Source organism: Oncorhynchus mykiss, chromosome 4 (genome assembly GCF_057628025.1).
Source record: "Oncorhynchus mykiss isolate SJ-2025 chromosome 4, ASM5762802v1, whole genome shotgun sequence".
NCBI lineage: Eukaryota > Metazoa > Chordata > Actinopteri > Salmoniformes > Salmonidae > Oncorhynchus > Oncorhynchus mykiss.
Window position 1 is genome coordinate 62,111,592 of NC_143025.1, and position 18,717 is coordinate 62,130,308.

The 18,717-nt window shown below is 40.5% G+C and overlaps 2 protein-coding genes across 4 annotated transcripts in view; one reads left to right on the forward strand and one right to left on the reverse strand.

Moving 5' to 3' along the window:
* The window catches only part of rngtt (RNA guanylyltransferase and 5'-phosphatase), a 146,838-nt gene extending 135,714 nt beyond the window's left edge, over positions 1 to 11,124 (reverse strand). Inside the window, exons 1-6 of one of the 3 annotated variants that reach the window (XM_021600224.3) lie at positions 10,981 to 11,124; positions 10,661 to 10,877; positions 6,340 to 6,449; positions 5,719 to 5,822; positions 5,499 to 5,587; positions 1,463 to 1,538 (exon numbers count right to left, since the gene is read on the reverse strand). In XM_021600224.3, the coding sequence (XP_021455899.1) occupies positions 1,463 to 1,538; positions 5,499 to 5,587; positions 5,719 to 5,822; positions 6,340 to 6,449; positions 10,661 to 10,724 (443 nt within the window). In that variant the 5' untranslated portion in view covers positions 10,725 to 10,877; positions 10,981 to 11,124. The remainder of the gene's footprint in view (positions 1 to 1,462; positions 1,539 to 5,498; positions 5,588 to 5,718; positions 5,823 to 6,339; positions 6,450 to 10,660; positions 10,878 to 10,980) is intronic. The other 2 variants (XM_090232495.1, XM_090232496.1) reach the window with 2 other exon arrangements.
* Positions 11,125 to 11,885: 761 nt separating this feature from the next.
* LOC110522114 (proline-rich nuclear receptor coactivator 1) lies at positions 11,886 to 17,454 on the forward strand. The gene is made up of 2 exons (XM_021600238.3): positions 11,886 to 14,870; positions 15,583 to 17,454. Exons 1-2 carry the CDS (start codon positions 14,520 to 14,522, stop codon positions 16,060 to 16,062), a joined length of 831 nt encoding a protein of 276 aa, XP_021455913.1. The 5' UTR covers positions 11,886 to 14,519; the 3' UTR covers positions 16,063 to 17,454.
* Positions 17,455 to 18,717: the final 1,263 nt, after the last annotated feature.

Sequence of the window (18,717 nt, forward strand, 5' to 3'; positions counted from 1 at the left end):
GAGCACAATTAAAAAAGTTAAAGTTAGAATGCTTCATTTTTCTAGGCGCACTAATGCTCCTAAATTAATATTTCAGGTCGCACAGCAAAACAGTTAGACGCATATGCAAGTAAAATGGTCGCACGGTAGGGCCCTGCGGTACGCAGCTGAACGAGAAACAATGCAAGGTTTGGCTGGCTGCGCTGACAGCTGCCCAAAAAAACGTATTGTTCAGCGCTGGTTGCCACCACATCACCTTGATCCAATAAAAACAATTGTTTACGCCCCCCCAAAAAAAAACATCAGTCAGGCGCTCTAGCCTCACAGCAGACCTCCTTAGAGACAGGATGTCAATGAGCCATCAGTGTACTAGACGTCTCAGCTCAACAGTCCTATTTAACCAATGGCCAACCCTGTCAAAAATCCTTCAACAAACGTATCTGATCAGATCGCTGCTAAGTAGCAGAGTAGTTATTGTATGTCTTGCTGACTGATTCTGTGGCCGACAGTGTGAGAAAGGAAATATCAACCACATGTGATATTGTCATCCAGAACTGATGCACATCTCAGACTCTCTCTGTGTGTACTGTGGGACTATTTAACCAGAGGAAATGGGGGAGGGGGGGAATGAGGTTGTTCATCCTCATCCTGCCTATACCTCCAACACTGAGCCCAAGGGAATTTACAGATTCCGCTAACCTTTCCTAGACCCATTTACAAATACACATTCTCTTCCTGCCTAAAGACACAATCATCCCCTGCCTTTCTTTTCCGCTGCAGTAAATGATTCAGCACCTCTGGTGTCAGGTGTGGAGTTGACTCTTCACCACCAGCCTGGGTGCCTCTGTCTTTCTCCAAGCGAGACTTTATTGACACTGACAGCATCCCTCCTTGTGACATTACATTTGGGACACAGTCAAGCTGTCATCAAGGCAAGGGGTGGCTACTTTGTGGAATCTAAAATATATTTTCATTTGTTTAACACTTTTTTGGTTACTACATGATTCCATGTGTTATTTCATAGTTTTGATGTATTCACTTTTATTCTACAATGTAGACATTTTTTAAAAAGAAAGAAAAACCTTGAATGAGTCAGCGCGTAACTTTTGACTGGTACTGTATATAGAACCCAGAGACTTCTATTGCAGAGCTGTTTCAATGAAGTGGCCAGTTTTGTATTGGCGCTTATCATATGGTTTGTGCAGGTAGAAATAGTTGTAATAGAAGTCTCTGATAGAATCCAACCCGGTCAACCACAAGGCTTAAGTCTGCTTCCACAGCAGCATGGCTCCACCCCTAAGGGGACTGCAGGGGTCCATCCTGAACGCACAGAAGTGATGCAAGCCATACCACTCTGGGAATTGTGTTGGTTGTGTGGTCAATGTTGGAACATGTGATTTGGCAGTGAGATACACACACAGAAGTCATGTGTGATAAACACAGTTCTGTGGGGTGTTGATTGATCGGGATAGCTAGGCCTTACCTCCAGTCCAACTTCTCCACCAGGTAAGCACAGATCAGAAAGCCTGTCCGGTTGAAGCCGTGCGTGCAGTGGACACCTGTGGGAGAAGAGAGAAAGACACTGCACATTTCAATAAAGCAAAGTGCCCATCTGTCACTACAATTGGTGTGCGCGCGCGCACACACACACACACACTTGTATTCAACAAAACGCAAATGAGGCAGTCCAATAACCCTGTCACTTTCTAACCATCTTATTACATGCATGACGTGCATCCTATATGTCAAGACAGGAGGTGGTGGAACTGGTGGCCTGGCTATGCATAATACCCACTGGGTCTGAGACCCCTAATTGTCTGCTGGGCAATGCTTCTCTAGGTGGGGGATGGTCATACCATGGATCATTTAAAAAAAAAAAACTATTGATTCAATTGATAAAATATTCAATTTGGCCTTTAGTACCAAATCCCATTGAAACGCATTGAATGACATTCATAAAATGGCAAAACAAAAGGTCGAAAAAAAAAGTGTCTGTAATTTCTAGGAGATATATTTGTTGTTTTATTTACATAATTAACACCTTTCTTGGGGTAGGCACAAAACTCTCTCTATACTAGCATAGATTTTATTCAATCGTGAGAAGATCGATTTTCGAGATGTCTCACGGACTGACAAACACTGCTCTAGCTCTGCCACCTTTCACTAAAGATGCAGAAGTGAGACATCAGCAGATCTCTCTAGCTTAAACTAATGGATATTGGAGATGTTGTATCATGTGCGTCAATCGACTCTAAGGGGTTTTAAAGTAACTGCCCATTGAAAATCTCACTTTTAAAAAGGTGATATTTTGTTAACTCACATCCAAATAATGTTGACTCGTCCTATAGACCTCGTTCCAGTACACAACATACTGACGTCACGCAGAGATGCGTGCGACTCCTGGCTGCAGTAACAAAGCCATCATCATCATCTGCGCCCATTCAACACACCCTAGATTTACGTTTGCATTACTTCTAAACAAAATACCTTTTTGGGGTTCTGATATGCTTACACAGTTTTGATTCTTTCTTGAACAGTCGCTAAGATTATATTTGGTTGTGATCTTTTCACAAATAAAAATGTGGGATGCAGTAGTTGTTAGCTAGAATGCTAATTGAAAATAGGCTGTAGCAAAAGCTAGCCAAAGAGCCATTGAAGTGTTTTTTTAAAAGTATAAAGCAGTTGATTTTCAATGACCAAACATTATATTAAGCAGGACATTCATACGAGCCTTAAAATCCAATTATAATACAAAAGTAGTGTGAAACGCACTCATTATCTTTTTATGCTGGTATCCTATAAGATCCCCTTCCGTGTTCTGCCACCAACTTGCGAGCATTGCCCTTGTGCGGCAACGTTTGCAAACACAGAAAGGGGTCAAAACACATTTATGGCCAAAGCATAAATTGCAGGGGTAAAAAACAACTTACAAACAACCCCACATCAAACAGAACATGATGTCATCTTCTTGAGGAGGACCAGCTTGCAAATAAGAGCTCTAGAGAAAGATGAGCTGGCCAATCAGCGGTCTACTTGCATAAATATTTTGAATGACCGGTGTATATACCCAGACCATTCTGTTGTTGGGGTACGCCCACACCATTCCAACACAGAAAAACAGCTTTTTAACATACTTAATTACCATTTTGGGGGGGGGGGGGGGACAATTTCACTCATAGTGTAAGTAAATAAAGATCATATTTCATAGAAATCTGAAAACACTGGACAGTTACTGTAAAACCAGTTCACCAGCCACTATCTGACACTATGTCTGGAGTTTATGCTACATACACAAAGGGCCCGTATTCATAAAGCATTTCAGAGTAGAAGTGCTGATCTAGGATCCGTTTAAGCTTTTTTTAGATAATGACCGGACAGAGAGAACCTGATCCTAGGTCAGCATTCTTACACTGAGTCGCTTTGCGAATACGAACGGCAGACGCGATCTAACGTTAGGGGAGGGGTGGAGGAAGGACAGAGAAACAGCCAGGGCACACAGGGAATCGGTTAATTTATTTTTCAAAGCAGGGAAGTATAATAGGGGCAAACAAAACTTCACTCTTTAAAACGTATGTCAGTGGCGCAGCATCCATCAGCATCTAGATGTGATTTGAGAGGGGGGGGGGCATTGTTATTCAGCAGTTTCTATCAACTTTAAAGGGGAAGATGGAAATGGAGATTAAGTCTCCGGTAATGATGAGGATTTTTATTTGAGGAGGAATGATGCAAGGAAATGTTATTTGATGACAAATTTGTCTGCTAATTTCATAGCTGAACTACCCCCCCCCAAAAAAATAGGGTTACTTTCACCAGTCCTGCTGTCTAATTTCAACGTCTGCATTAATACCAGAGAGAACAGATAAATATCAATGGGTGGCCGACAGACAACATTTTTATAATGACATTCATATATTCTACCCTGGGGTTCCAACCATTTCATTTACACCACGGCACTGAGGGGCGAGCAGCCGGAACACAGGTTGCTGTGGAACTGCACTATCAGAGGCCACAACAGAGTGCCACAGAGCCCCCTGCTGGTCACAGTTTGGAAGTACACCTCGGTGCTCCAGTAGCCTTGGACGGAGCTTTGCAAAAAGACGCCATGTCTGAATACCCGTACTTGCATTCTAAATAGTACGCATTTTGGAGGAGTACAAGGAGTATGACATCCTGGCATTTAAAGCATACTACATTTAAAATATTTCACATATTATAAGTCTTTGTTTTTCGGATACCCAAAATGCGTACTATTTAGAATGCAAGTACGGGTATTCAGACACGGCTTTTCATCTATTAGAATTTGCTGCACACTACTGAGGAAGGGAATCGTCTTTAGAGACCCACGTGTGTCTGACAACAGCGTATAATCAGCGGAGGAGACGCACTGTACCAAAATGAACTTAACTTAATGGCACACTAGATTACGCATTCTCAGTAGGATTATCCTAGTATGCTGATATTTGTTGCTTACTGTATTTGTTTTTTACTACACTACATTTAGATTTGTCATTTAAGTGCCTTGCTCAAGGGCTAATCGACAGAGTTTTCACCTAGTTACCACGGGTATTCAAACCAGCAACCTTTCGGTTACTGGCCCAACGCTCTTAATCACTAAACAGTACGATCTAAATAGTATGTAGTACAATTGGTACACATTTTGCAGTGTAAATAAGTAGTAAGACACGGCCATAGTGTCCTTGGGAACAGTGCAGTGCAACAATTTAGACATCAGGAGAATCATTTAAAGCACCCTGGTCGTGTAGGAACATCTGTTTGTGATAGTTGAAACATGCAAAACATGCAATTCTTAACAACCGCCTGCTTAACCCAGAAGCCAGCCGCACCAATGTGTCAGAGGAAACAGTCCAACTAACGCCAAAAGTCTGCCTGCTTGCGCCCGGCCCACCACAAGGAGTCGCTAGAGCGCGATGAGTCAAGTAAAGCCCCCCCAACCAAACCCTCACCTAACCGGGCGACGCTTGGCTAATGACACACAGCCTGGGATGTGACACAGCCTGGGACCGAACCCAGGTCTGTAGTGAAGCTTCAAGCACTACAATGCAGTGTCTTAGACCACAACGCCAACTCAGGAGGACCTAGATGGGATTACTTTTATAACATTTTGCGAACCTGTTTTATAGTATTTACAAACACAAAATGCATCATATCATAAAGAGCTGAAAGAATATTAGGAAGAGAGGGTGACTGATAAGATGAGAAATTGTTGGTAGTTATTTCCTGGCTCCCCCTAGTGTACAAACTTGGACCTACTATTACTTTGAAATTCTGTTTTGTAGTGATATGAAGGCATATACTATAATACAACGCCCCCAAAGAGGAGACTTCTGTTCTTTGGGATATTGTTGCACCAGGTTAAAACGTAAATGAATTACACCTCACGACTCTTACCAAAAAAATTCAAAAATAACATGTTTTTCCACATGAAGAACACGCCAGACCCTGGGACATTGTCTGACAACGAAGAAGAAATGTACAGGTCCAGTACAAACATTCCTTACCTATTAACTCAGTTGGAGTCTTCTCCATGAAGTTCTCACATAGTCTGATGAACATCGCAGTGGTCTCCGCTGAAGGACACTCTCCATGGCTAAACAAGGAAGGAACTCATCACAACATATTCAATCAAGAAATGATATCATTATTTTGAGCTAGTGGCATTTGTATGTGTAAACATAGACAATTCATCTTGAGTTTTAAAAACAGGTCACTCATACATACCCTTTGCACTGAAGCTTCACATATTTAACACCCTCTTTTTCGATCTCGTTGCGGTCATAGAAGCGAGTAGTGTTTGTTAGATCAACAAGCAAACCCATTTTAACCTAGAGAAGACACAAAACATGTTGACATTAGACTACAGTGATGAATTGAGCACAAATGTATTGTAATGAAGTAGGCAGGGAGCAGGTCTCGAACCCTCAACCTTCAAGCCGAAAGTCCAGCGCGCCATCGACTGTGCCTCAAAAGCAGGCTCAAGCAGCAGAGTCGATATCTGCGCTTATAAACCCAGGGTCGTGACACAACTCCCTCTTTTCAAAGAGCACGTCCTCGCACTAGTTTGCGTCTCAATGTCTGATAGGAATGCACTCACTGGCCATGCACACGCACGTCCATGGATGGAAAGTCCGATCACTTCTAACACCAATGTAATGAAACAGGCAGGGAGCAGGTCTCGAACTTTCAACCTTCCAGCCCCAAGTTCAGCACACTGTGCCCCAAAAGCATGCTCAAGCGGCAGACTCGATATCCGCTCTTATAAACCCAGGGTCATTACAGTATATTTTCCCAAACCGAGACAAATTACTAATAAAACACATTTCAACATCAGGAAAGACATACCTTTAGACTCTTTAAATACTGGGAAAGCATGCTTGGATGAAACCGGTTCTCTTCTGGCACTTTGTCATCATACTTGGGGCCCAACATAGTTTTCATTGGCAGGAATTTACCTGGTGAGACAGTGAAAGTAAGAGGGGTCGCAGACAGGTCACAACATATGCAGACACCATGAAAACAGTACCACTCATGTATCTACACTCACTGCCCTGTGTTTTCCATACGTCGTGACATGGTTAATGGCCAATTTGCATTAAATAAAACGTAAAGCATGATATATTTTATTTTTTATAATACAAAAATCAACTTACTTACTACATCAAACATGTCTAACAAAACACAGGTATTAACAAGAAAATACATACAAAAAATACATAATTTTAGTGCAATTGTATTCACTCTGAAAAAATCTTATTATAATGATTAAGGAAAATGTTATTCTTGTTGTTATTCACTAGGGTTACTGTTTTAATTAGATAGCTGAATTCAATCAGAAAAAATGTAATTTTGGTATAGACTTTTGGAATTTTTGTTTGTGTATGAAGTATTTGGCAACAAGAATAAAAAATAAAAAAAGTACAATAATTTCAGTGGTCTTGTTGTCATTGCAATAGTAAGATATTATATCTTTCATGTCAAAAACACAGGCATTGTTCATAAGGGTAAATAAGTATTTTGCAAGGTTATCCCAAAATTCTGACACAAATTTACATTCAAAGAACAACAGACAGATTCTCACCTTTTTCACAGAAAATGCAGATATCATCTATAGCCACAAATTTGGATATCATAGAATTGCATCTTATGTAAAATGTTGAACTGCACTTCCATAACTTTGTTTGGTATACAGTATTTGTAAGGCCTTAACCATGCATTTTTCCAGCCAATGTCAGGAATAAGCATGTTCCAGAAAAACTTTCCTCTTGGTGTAAGTTGGTTTTGTGAATGAAGAATTTGTCTTATATATATTTATTACAACAAGCTCTCTCAAGTAAGCCCACGCCTTCCAATCTGAGTTCTGGATAAACTTTGTGATCATTACCAAAGCTAAGATGAGTTTTCATTAGTGTAGTTAGACCACTGGGAACGGCTTTGATCACAGAAATAAACTCTCTGAAAGGTATTGGAAACTCTTTCAATGTTATAAATTGTTCATATGTGAGAATATTACCATCGTTGTAGAAAATATCAAGAACAAGGTCAATATTCCTCATGCAAGCTGGGGTAGAACAATTCCTTATAGTTATGTCTGAATTATTCCACAAAAGAGCTTTATGTGGGGAAAAATTGTGCAGGAAACATATTTTCCAGGCCATTAAAGCTTGTTGGTGAAACTTAGCCAATTTGGCAGGTAATCTTTCAGGACTATAATTACATTTCAGTAACAATTGAAGACCTCCCAACTTGTTAAACACATTATTTGGAATGAAATACCATATTGAATCAGTATTGATCAAAAAAAATTCAACCAATCTATCTTGAAAGTGTTATTTATCAACAAAATCCAACACTTCTAGACCGCCTTCAGCTCTTTTGTTAGAAAGGACTGATTTTTTAGTTTGTGAGACTTATTTTTCCAGATGAAGACAAGAAAGGTCTTATTGATCTCTTTACAGTAGCAGGATTTACACATAACGATAATGAGGTGTACACAAAACAAGACAGTCCCTCTGCCTTGGACAGAAGTACTCTCCCAAGTATAGAAAGATCTCTTTGTAGCCAATTATTAAATATATTTTTAGTTCTCTTAATTTTAGGAGAGAAGTTTAAATGTTGTCTGACTAAATGGTTTTTTGACAGATGTATTCCTAAATATTTAACACAGTCCTTTACAGGAATATTTTATATTTCTTTATCATCAGAGTCAAATAAATATAAGATTTCACATTTAGAAACATATTAATCCTGAATGATGCAATAGAAAAGGCAGTTATAGCATTAAGGGCATGGGCGACCTGGTCTTTGTCTCTTAAGAAAAGAGTAGTATCATCAGCCAGTTGGGACATTTTGATTTCTTTGTTAAAAATGGTTAAGCTACACAAATTTGCATTATTCAGAATATCTAGAGATAGAAGTTCCACAACCAAAATGAATAAAAAAATGGGGAAATTGGGCATCCCTGTCATACACTTCAGTTGATACTGAATCTTTTGGAAATATTAAGGTTTAGTAGCACAGAACTATTTATATCTTTGTAAGACATGCAAATTACTTTAATACAATTTTCCCACCAAATCCAAAAAGTTTAGAGAGAAATTAATGTTCAATTGTGTCAAAGGCTTTACAGAAGTCCAAAAATAAGACAACTATCTCAGTCAATTGCATCTAAATAATCTATAAGGTCCAAGACTAAACGAATGTTAGAGCTTATGTGACGGCCCTTCATAAATCCTGTTTGAGTCTAATTTATAATGGTATCTATTCCTTTCTGTAATCTTTTGGCAAAAAGCAAAGCAATCAATTTGTAATCAACATTTAATAAAGTAATTGGTCTCCAATTGTCAATGAGAGAAGGGTCTTTATCGGGCATCGGAATCAATGAAATAAGGCCCTGTTTCATAGTGGAGACCATTTCCCCATTTTTAATGCAATCTTGAAACATATTGAAAATCGGGTATTCTAGTAACTCCCAAACTGTCTATAGAATTCAACTGACAGACCATCAGGGCCAGGTGATTTCCCTTTTTTCATTGAATTCAGAGCCTCTCTAATTTCTTCAATTGACACAGGTAAATCACAAACTGAGTGGAAATCATCCTCAATTACAGGGACATAATTCTGTATGTGGCATATGTAGCTTTCACAACAATCTTCCTGAAACTGAGAGCTGTAAAGGTTTTCATAAAAGGAATTGACAAATTATGATATTGTAATGGGATCTTTGCATAAAACATCGTTAATTTTGAGTGCAGTAAAATATTTTCTCTTGTAGTTTCTCTTTTCAAGTGCAAAAAAGTAACTAGTGTTTCTTTCCCCCTCTTCAATCCATTTTGCTCTTGACTTTACAAAGGCACCCTTTGCCAGATCCTTGTAAAGCTGTTCAGATTCTAGTTGTAAAGACTTGAATACAGACTCCTCTTCTTCAGATAGATTATCTTTCTTTAGAAAACTGTCAAGCTTGCTCATCATCTCCTTTTCTCTAAGGTTCTTTAAGTGCATCAGCTCTATGGTGCGTTTAATGGCTACCACTCTGACTTTATATTTGAAAAATTCCCATCTACTTCCATGACCCAAGTATTTTCTTGCAAAAATATGTTTAGCTAATGATGATGTTTTCAATGAGAGTAGTATCTTTAAGAAGTGTGTTGTTTCATTTCCAATATCCGAGTACCTTTTGATTTTTTAAGTAGCTTGTAAATTCAGGAAAATCAAGTGATGATCAGAAATGGGAGCCAACTGGTGATCTACATCTATAACAAATTGTAACAAAAAAAGGGGAAATTAGGAATAAATCTATTCTAGATTTACGTGACAGTTTTGTTGGTCCAGGTAAAACCCTTAGCATCAGGGTTGAAATAACACCAGGCATCCTCAACACAGAGATCCTTGCATAATGTAATGATAATGTTACTATTTTGAGGGTTTTGACTCGTTCTAGGAGGAAAACGATCAGTAGATGCATCAGGTGTTTAATTAAAATCCCCTGAAATAATTAGAAAAGCCTCTGAGAATATGTGTTGCTTAAATCCTGTACTTTCCCTGGTAAATTGGGTAAAATGGTCTTATTAGGAGCATGTGAGTTATGTCCGTATACATTACAGGTGATGAAAATAGCATTGTCAAGTTTAACAGTTACTATGACCCATCTCCCGTCTTGTGAAGATGTGGTTTCTAGAAGCATGATTCATTTTTATGATTCTAAACGAATGGCATGTGACGTTTCATGTAGCCTAATCTGGCTGGCTAATCCTAAATACAAAAACACACACCCTTTTTTTTGCTGGGGTAGCTATAGAAACACCGACCATTAGTGTTTACTTTAGCTTCATGTTTAGTCAGTTTTTCTTGTTGGGCAAGTCATTTTAACATGAATACATGCGTATGCTGGTTTGTTGTGACACGTGATGTAATTTACTAGCCTACAAGGGCTAACAAAACGTTAGCATAGGGATTTTGTCTCTAGTCTAAGGTAACGCGTGGTTCTCGTCCAGTACATACTTAGTAGATCAAACGAAATGCCTTGAAAAGGTCTGAATCATTGACTTGTGTAAATACAACGTGAGACAGATAATGTTAGCTAGGCAGCTTGTGCGCCACAACACCAGTATTGTGGCTACTAACGTTAGCCAACGTTGTAGCAACACAACAAGCTTTCGCAACTCACCTGCTACAGGTTGTCCTCTTCTAGGACAATTCCGCCATCGAGGGGGAGGCCCAGTGTGTGACATTTTGCCCAAGAGTGGCTACGGTAATTTCACAAACTGAGGATGTAGCTAACGTTAGCCACAGCAAGTCCGTCAGCTGAACATCGGTGTAACGTTTCCTGGGTGATCACCCTTCACCGCGAGCTCTCGGGCGCCAATGCTCTGCGGATTTGGGGCCTTGAAAATGAGGTTGATTTTGTTAGATGTAGGGCCTAACCCAGTCCTAACCCAGTCTAATACAGGAATACGAATATTTATCCACGTGTAGTTTTTTACTCACGGTTGCTCAATGTCCAAATGTCGAGGTAATTCTCCGTTTTCTCAAGAACCCAAATAAATGTCCATGAACGAACTCAAATCTAATTCTCAATTTCCCCCAGTGTGCACCGCGCTGTTTTGCCATTAGATGGCAGTTACTTAAAATAACCATTAGGTGGTAGACTAACCCCAAAACTCCTCGTTGTTTAATGTGTGGAAGAATATTTTGTAAATTATGAAATTGTACAACCGCAATAAAATATGACACAAACACAGTGGTGTAAAGTACTTAAGTAAAAATAGTTTAAAGTACTACTTAAGTAGTTTTTTCAAATATGTACTTTACTTTACTATTTATATTTTTGACTACTTTTACTTTTATTTCACTACATTCCCGAAGAAAATAATGTACTTTTTACTCCATACATTTTTCCCTGACACCCAAAAGTACTAGTTACATTTTGAATGCTTAGCAGGACAGAAAACATTAGAAATTCACGCATTTATCAAGAGAACATCCCTGGTCATCCCACTTTTACTCAAGTATGACAATTGGGTCCACCACTGCACAGACATATATATATTTACAAATGTTGCTACATTAGTTAGATTTGGCTTCTAGGGACACAACAAAACAGGTGGGATGGTCTGTCATCATGTATTGCTTCTAAGACACAATAAGGTTGAAATGTGTCTCTTCATTGCTCTTTCTTTCCACTCAATCTGAAACAATGTCAACCAACTACTTTCCAACAAAGGGAGAACCTTTCTCCATTTTAGGATCTCTACATGCCTCATCCATGCAGCTCTCCATGTCATCCTTCATATCATATGTATGAATTTGAATATTAATTATATATTATTGGTCTGATGTTGCCATATACTGTAGATACAAAAGGGATTCCAATACAATATCTGATCCATTCAACACTTATTTATACAAGGTAAATAAGATATCCTGCCCATATCCCTCATGACCTAGCTCATGACAGGCATAGATGTAGCCATGTCTGATCATGTAATGTTGCTCACCTGAGTGCAATAGTGTGGTTGTGCATATCAAAATCAAATCAAATTGTATTTGTCACGTGTCGAATACAACAAGTGTAGACCTTACCGTGAAATGCTTACTTTACAAGCCCTTAACCAGCAGTGCAGTTCAATAAATAGAGTTAAGAAAATATTTACCAAAAAACTAAAGTAAAAAATTCAAAAATAATAAAAAAATGAACACAATAACATAACAATTACGAGGCTATATACAGGGGGTACCAGTACTGAGTCAGTGTGCGGAGGTACAGGTTAGTTGAGGTAATGTGTACATGTAGGTAGGGGTGAAGTGACTATGCATAGATAATAAAAAGAGAGTAGCAGCAGTGTACAAAACAAATGGAGCGGGGTCAATGTAATAGTCCGGTAGCCATTTGATTAATTGCTCAGCAGTCTTCTGGCTTTGGGGTAGAAGCTGTTAAGGAGCCTTTTGGTCCTGGATTTGGCGCTCCGGTACCGCCTGCCATGCGGGTAACAGAGAAAACAGTCTATGACTTGGGTGACTGGAGTCTCTGACAATTTTATGGGCTTTCCTCTGACACCGCCTATTATATAGGTCCTGGATGGCAGGAAGATTGGCCCCGGTGATGTACTGGGCCGTACACACTACCCTCTCTAGCGGTCAGATGCCGAGCAGTTGCCAAACCAGGCGGGGATGCAACCGGTCAGGATTCTCTTGATGTTGCAGCTGTAGAACTTTTTGAGGATCTGAGGACCCATGCCAAATCTTTTCAGTCTCCTGAGGAAAAGGTTTTGTTGTGCCCTCTTCACGACTGTCTTGGTGCATTTGGACCATGATAGTTTGTTGGTGATGTGGACACCAAGGAACTTGAAACTCTCGACCCGCTCCACTACAGCCCCGTTGATGAGAATGGGGGCCTGTTCGGCCCGCCTTTTCCTGTAGTCCACGATCAGCTCCTTTGTCTTGCTCACATTGAGGGAGAGGTTGTTGTCCTGGAACCACACTGACAGTTCTCTGACCTACTCCCTATAGGCTGTCTCATCGTTGTCTGTGATCAGGCTTACCCCTGTTGTGTCGTCAGCAAACTTAATGATGGTGTTGGAGTCTTGTTTGGCCACGCAATCGTAGGTGAACAGGGATGTACAGGGTGGGACTAAGTACACACCCCTGAGGGGCCCCAGTGTTGAGGATTAGCGTGGCCCACGTGTTGTTGCCTACCCTTACCACCTGGGAGTGGCCCACCAGGAAGTCCAGGATCCAGTTGCGGTGGGAGGTGCTTAGTCCCATGGTCCTTAGCTTAGTAATGAGCTTCATGGGCACTATGGTGTTGAACACTGAGCTGTAGTCAATGTTCCTTTTGTCCAAGTGGGAATGGGCAGTGTGGAGTACGATTCAGATTGCATCAACTGTGGATCTATTGAGGCAGTATGCAAATTAGAGTGGGTCTAGGGTATCTGGGAGGATTCTGTTGTGAGCCATAACCAGCCTTTCAAAGCACTTCATGGCTACCGACGTGAGTGCTACGGGGCGGTAATCATTTAGGCAGGTTACCTTCGCTTCCTTGGGCATAGGGACTATGGTGGTCTGCTTGAAACATGTAGGTATTACAGACTCAGTCAGGGAGAGGTTGAAAATGTCACATGCTCATGAAGCAGAGGAATAGAGCACAAATATGCCCATGATAGGATTAATTTTAATTCCCTTAATTTAGGGGAAATGTGACCAGGACAGCTGTCTACTATACTATGAGACCACCAAATCTTAACACTCATTGTATAATCTTTGATGGAAAATTTGATGGAAAAAATGTTGATCAGGATGACCAATCAGAGGGTCTGCTCATGTGATGAGCCATTCCCCCCGCCCAGCAACACAGGCAGCAGCTGTTGCCTAGCGGATTTGATGCTGCTGGATCCAACCAGGCAAGCAGATGTACAAGAGCTCAGCAACAGCTTGCATGTCCTCCCTCGGTGGGATCTGAATACTAAAACAGTGCTGGCTGCCTGTCTCAGAGGACAGACACATGAAGAAACAATCATGTGTGTCTGGAAAACATCTCTATGTGTAATGAAAATGATTATATTGCTGTGTTACATTGACAGACAGAGAGGCAGGCAGATAGATATCCCCATGCTCGGAAAGTACCCATCATGAGAATGAATGACAACATACATTAAATAATTTCCAACGTTGGAGGTCTGCAATTTCGTGCTTCTCCTGCATTATCCAATTAAAATGGTGGCGGCTACCTACATCCGGGGTTTTGCGAGTAGCGTGTATAGTTAGGAAGTTGTCATGCGCGATGTCCATCGCTTCTTCGCCATCTCGAGTCTTCTAAAACCTCGCGTAGAATTGGGAAACTAGCTACGCCATCAACATCGTTGAACTCGTCTTCAATGTATTATCAAAAACACACTGCAGAGGTTTTTGGACAGACTTCAGTTCCGCCAGCGACAAACTTTAGCTACTGTTAGCTGTTGATAGCGAAGTGGTAAGGTAAATAACTTAACGCTGCCTGACTATTTTTCAAAAGTTCTCTAATTTCGTCGATGTGTCCTCCCTCGCCACCTTCACGGGACTTTGAAGTCATGTTGGGCGAATCACTAAGTCACCCTATTAAAAACAATAAGCCACCCGTTTTGACATCCCACCATGTCGGGGCCAGCCTAAGCAAACCAAAGCAAGCAATGTTGAAGAAAGGTGGGAGAAAATTGCGTTCGACAACGTTGGGGTTACAGCGGACACACCAGCAAAAACCGATGAGGATCAACCCCATGCACCTGGCAGACAACAATGTCGCAGTTTCGAAATCCCCAGTGCACAGTGCCGAGTTCGCGACCAACCGGACCCAGGCGACTGCGTTGACCCTTCACAATCTTAAGCAGGGAACAAAGAAAGAGGTATACAATTGAGTTAATTTGAGAACGAGATTGTTTTCGTTCTTATTCTGTGCGTGTACATTTGTATGTCGTTTTATTTGTTTATTCTTAATGAAATAGTATGCCGCTTTGTATCCATTAACCACCATTCATAGTGTAAACATTACACAAATTCGCTTGAAGCAGTGGGATGGAGTCCTTCCCCTACTTTATTTTTGACGGGTAAAAACTCAACGTTTGCATATTTACACTGATATTCAACCAACGACCCCGTTCTAAAGTAGTGCACTCACAAGGTTAACGTACCAGAGTGATTATGAACGACAACTAGGCAGAGTCAAACGAGACTGCCTGCCAACTTTGAATGGAAAAAATGACGTACGTTAACTCCACTTCTAACGGCGTGTACATGTTTGGAATCGGGCACTGGTATTATTACCAGTGGACCTATAGGAAGGAATAAGGTTCACATTGTACACTGTTTAAAAATATATATTGACCAGAATAGACGTGTTAGAGGTATTTAGGTTACTTGTTTTGAAGGCTTTCAATATGCTGGCGATGTGCCAGTTCCTGAGATGTTAACAAAAGGCATTGACACAAAAAAACAAATTAGATGGAACTGGCAATTGTTTCTTTCCTCAAGTGTTCTTCTTAGCAATCAATTTGCATAACAGTGTTAGAATGGTTTTGACCCTTGTGAGATTGTAATTTAGTTTTTCTTTCCTCCCAGCTACTGAAGTCAAAAAGTGGGAGAGTGGAGAGAGCCACAGGACTAGCAGGCCAGTCTGTCCACAACCTCAATAGACACAATCAAGATGCCCAGAATCTGAACACCCGGAGCCATAGGAGTAGGCATTCTAATGCACCTGGCAATGCTCTCTCAGTAATGAAAAACCACAGCAGCTGCCACCAGAAGCCACCCTCTGCTCCCTTCCAGCTCCTCTGTCGAGAGGAGAAGAAGTCCTTCAACTCAGCTGACAGTGCCAAGATCGTGAATGTATCCCCAGCTGAGCTTGTACCCGAGGAGGAGCTCAAAGACGGAGAGAAGATCTATGCTGGAGCTAAATTCAGCGAGCCCCCGTCTCCAAGTGTCCTGCCCAAACCACCCAGTCACTGGGTTGGTAAAACTGTCCCCCAACATTCCGACCACAGCCGTGAGAAAATGACTTTTCATTTGAAGTCTTTGCTGAAGGTTCAAGATAAACCATGATCACAATGGATGGAAAAGCTGGAACGATCCTTCTATACCTGATCAATGACAACACATTTGGCACTGAAAAACTGGACCGATAACTTAACAGCAACCGAATGTAATGAGTTTTTGATCTGTAATACAATTTCACATAGTTTTGAGCAAGCAGGCTTGTTTTTATTTGATTTTTAATGAACTTCTATAAACATGTAAAATGACTATATTTTTCATGTTATTTTAACAGAAAGTATAGTTTTGTTACTGAAGCCCAAAATATGTTCACCATGAACTGGTGCACTTTTTTACTGTAAATAATGGGCTGCATTGCCCATTTTAAGGGGCATTGAACGTAAGAAAACATTTGACAAATTTGCACAAGACTGACTGAAAAACAAAACACGGGTCCCCATAGCGGCGAGCATAGAGTTGTGACGGTTTGGGGTTCTGTGAACCTCACCCCACCTGTTGTGGCTGCTATTGCCCTGAAAGCACTGTAGAGGACAGAACTCTCTAGAAGGGAGATTGTTTCACAACTCCTGTACTACAGTACACATTTTCGTCCTGTAGTACAAAAATAATCTTGCCAGCTCAACGGCCGATTGAGCTGGCTGGGTGGGCGAGATTAAGAAGATGGAGTGGCAATGCGAAAGTCTCAGAATCAATGATTCCCTTTGAAGAGGACAACTGTTGCTGCCGAAAACAGACATTCAGCACTGAGTGCTTATTCTTTTAAATCTCTAGCACTGACTCGTTTTTTGTTTTTTTAAATGCTTTGTGTTTTTATTTCATGTCTTTCATTTTCCCATCTAAAGCACAGAATTATATTTACCCGAAGTGATCTTGATTATTATGTAACACCTTTGACCCTAGCTAACAGATTGTAACGGACTAATGTGATAAGATCCTGATGCTCCATTAGCTGTTACAGATTAGGTATTGTTTGGCGTACCACAGAGAATGTTTGACCAACCTTAACATGGCGACACTTCCTCAATTCCTGACAACCAGTGTCTTCTAAACGTCCATGTCTAGTTGCAGGGGGTTTGTTTGAATTTCGAAAGTGCGCCGTTACTAAATTTAAATCAATGTGTATGCCGCCATCTTGTCTATTTCAAATCTTCTCTCATTGACCAAGACAGGTGATTTGACCTCTGGAGCCAGGCAGCTGCTAGTTCGTGTTCCTTGACTCTTAGTGATGTCACAATGATGAAATTGTATTACTGTACCAAAGATCTACTCATGTTGTTGCAATTGTTAAAAGAAAAGTGATTTTAGTCCAGTCACTAAATTTGTATTCATGTTTTTTTTTTTAAACACCCATCCCCCCCCCCCCACACATGGTAATTAGAAGAAAAACATTTTGGGGTGCATTTAATATCTAAATTGACATTAAAATATTGTCTACCCCCAATATGTTGTATGTCTGTTACCCACCAGCTCTCACCAGAAAAAATGTTTCGGTTGAAAAGGCTGATGGCACAAACTTCTTAATGCCTGTCAGTCTTCCCATAAATGTATGGGTTTATTACACTACATCTAATATATGTTATATTAATCTAATATATATTACAGATGTAGGCTCTTAATCAGATCACCCTGTTGCAGGACAACTTTCCTCAAAGGCAGGACATTTTAAAATGTGTATTTTTTATTTTTGGCTTAAAAAGGCTTCTGAAGTTTAATTTCCACTTTGAAATTTCAGACTTGATTTTTCCTTATGAAAATGTATCAACTCTTCCATTAATTATAATTCACATTTCCTGTTGCTGCAGCATTATTTTCCTGCTGTAGCAAACCTGCACAAATGAAGATCCTACATCTGTATACAACATCAGAGAACGAGTAGTACTCTAGTTTCAGTTTTAATGGTAGTGGTTGATAAGTTACACAACAGTAAAAAATAAACTAGCAACAATGTAATGCAGTGTGCTCACTTTGAACAGTGCAACTAACCTTGTTTAATTCAACCAGGCTGAATGTATCTGAATTGCTGTTCTAGACTGAAGTAAATGGATGAGAGTGCCCCCTCTGACCATATATCATTATGCAACATGTTTACTCAGCCTGAAGAACATTTGATCTGGCACATAGTCGTGGCCAAAAGTTTTAAGAATGACACAAATATACATTTTCACAAAGTCTGCTGCCTCAGTTTGTATGATGGCAATTTGCATGTACTCCAGAATGTTTTGAAGAGTTATCAGATTATTTGCAAATCCCTCTTTGCCATGCAAATTAACTGAACCCCCCCCCCCAAAAAAAAAAAAATTCACTGCATTTGTGGACCAGCTGACATGTTAGTGATTCTCTTGTTAACACAGGTGTACGTGTTGACAAGGCTGGAGATCACTCTGTCATGCTGATTGAGTTTGAATAACAGACTGGAAGCTTCAAAAGGAGGGTGGTGCTTGGAATCATTGTTCTTCCTCTGTCAACCATGGTTACCTGCAAGGAAACACGTGCCGTCATCATTGCTTTGCACAAAAAGGGCTTCACAGGCAAGGATATTGCTGCCAGTAAGATTGCACCTAAATCAACCATTTATCGGATCATCAAGAACTTCAAGGAGAGGGGTTCAGTTGTTGTGAAGGAGGCTCCAGGGCACCCAAGAAAGTCCAACAAGCGCCAGGACCGTCTCCTAAAGTTGATTCAGCTGCGGGATCAGGGCACCAC

What these genes read in the sequence shown, in the direction of transcription:
- LOC110522114 (XM_021600238.3), top strand. Translation starts at nt 14,520, where the DNA reads ATGTGTCCTCCCTCGCCACCTTCACGGGACTTTGAAGTCATGTTGGGC. An exon ending in AGCAGGGAACAAAGAAAGAG is followed by an intron (nt 14,871 to 15,582) that starts GTATACAATTGA and finishes CTTTCCTCCCAG; the next exon opens with CTACTGAAGTCAAAAAGTGG.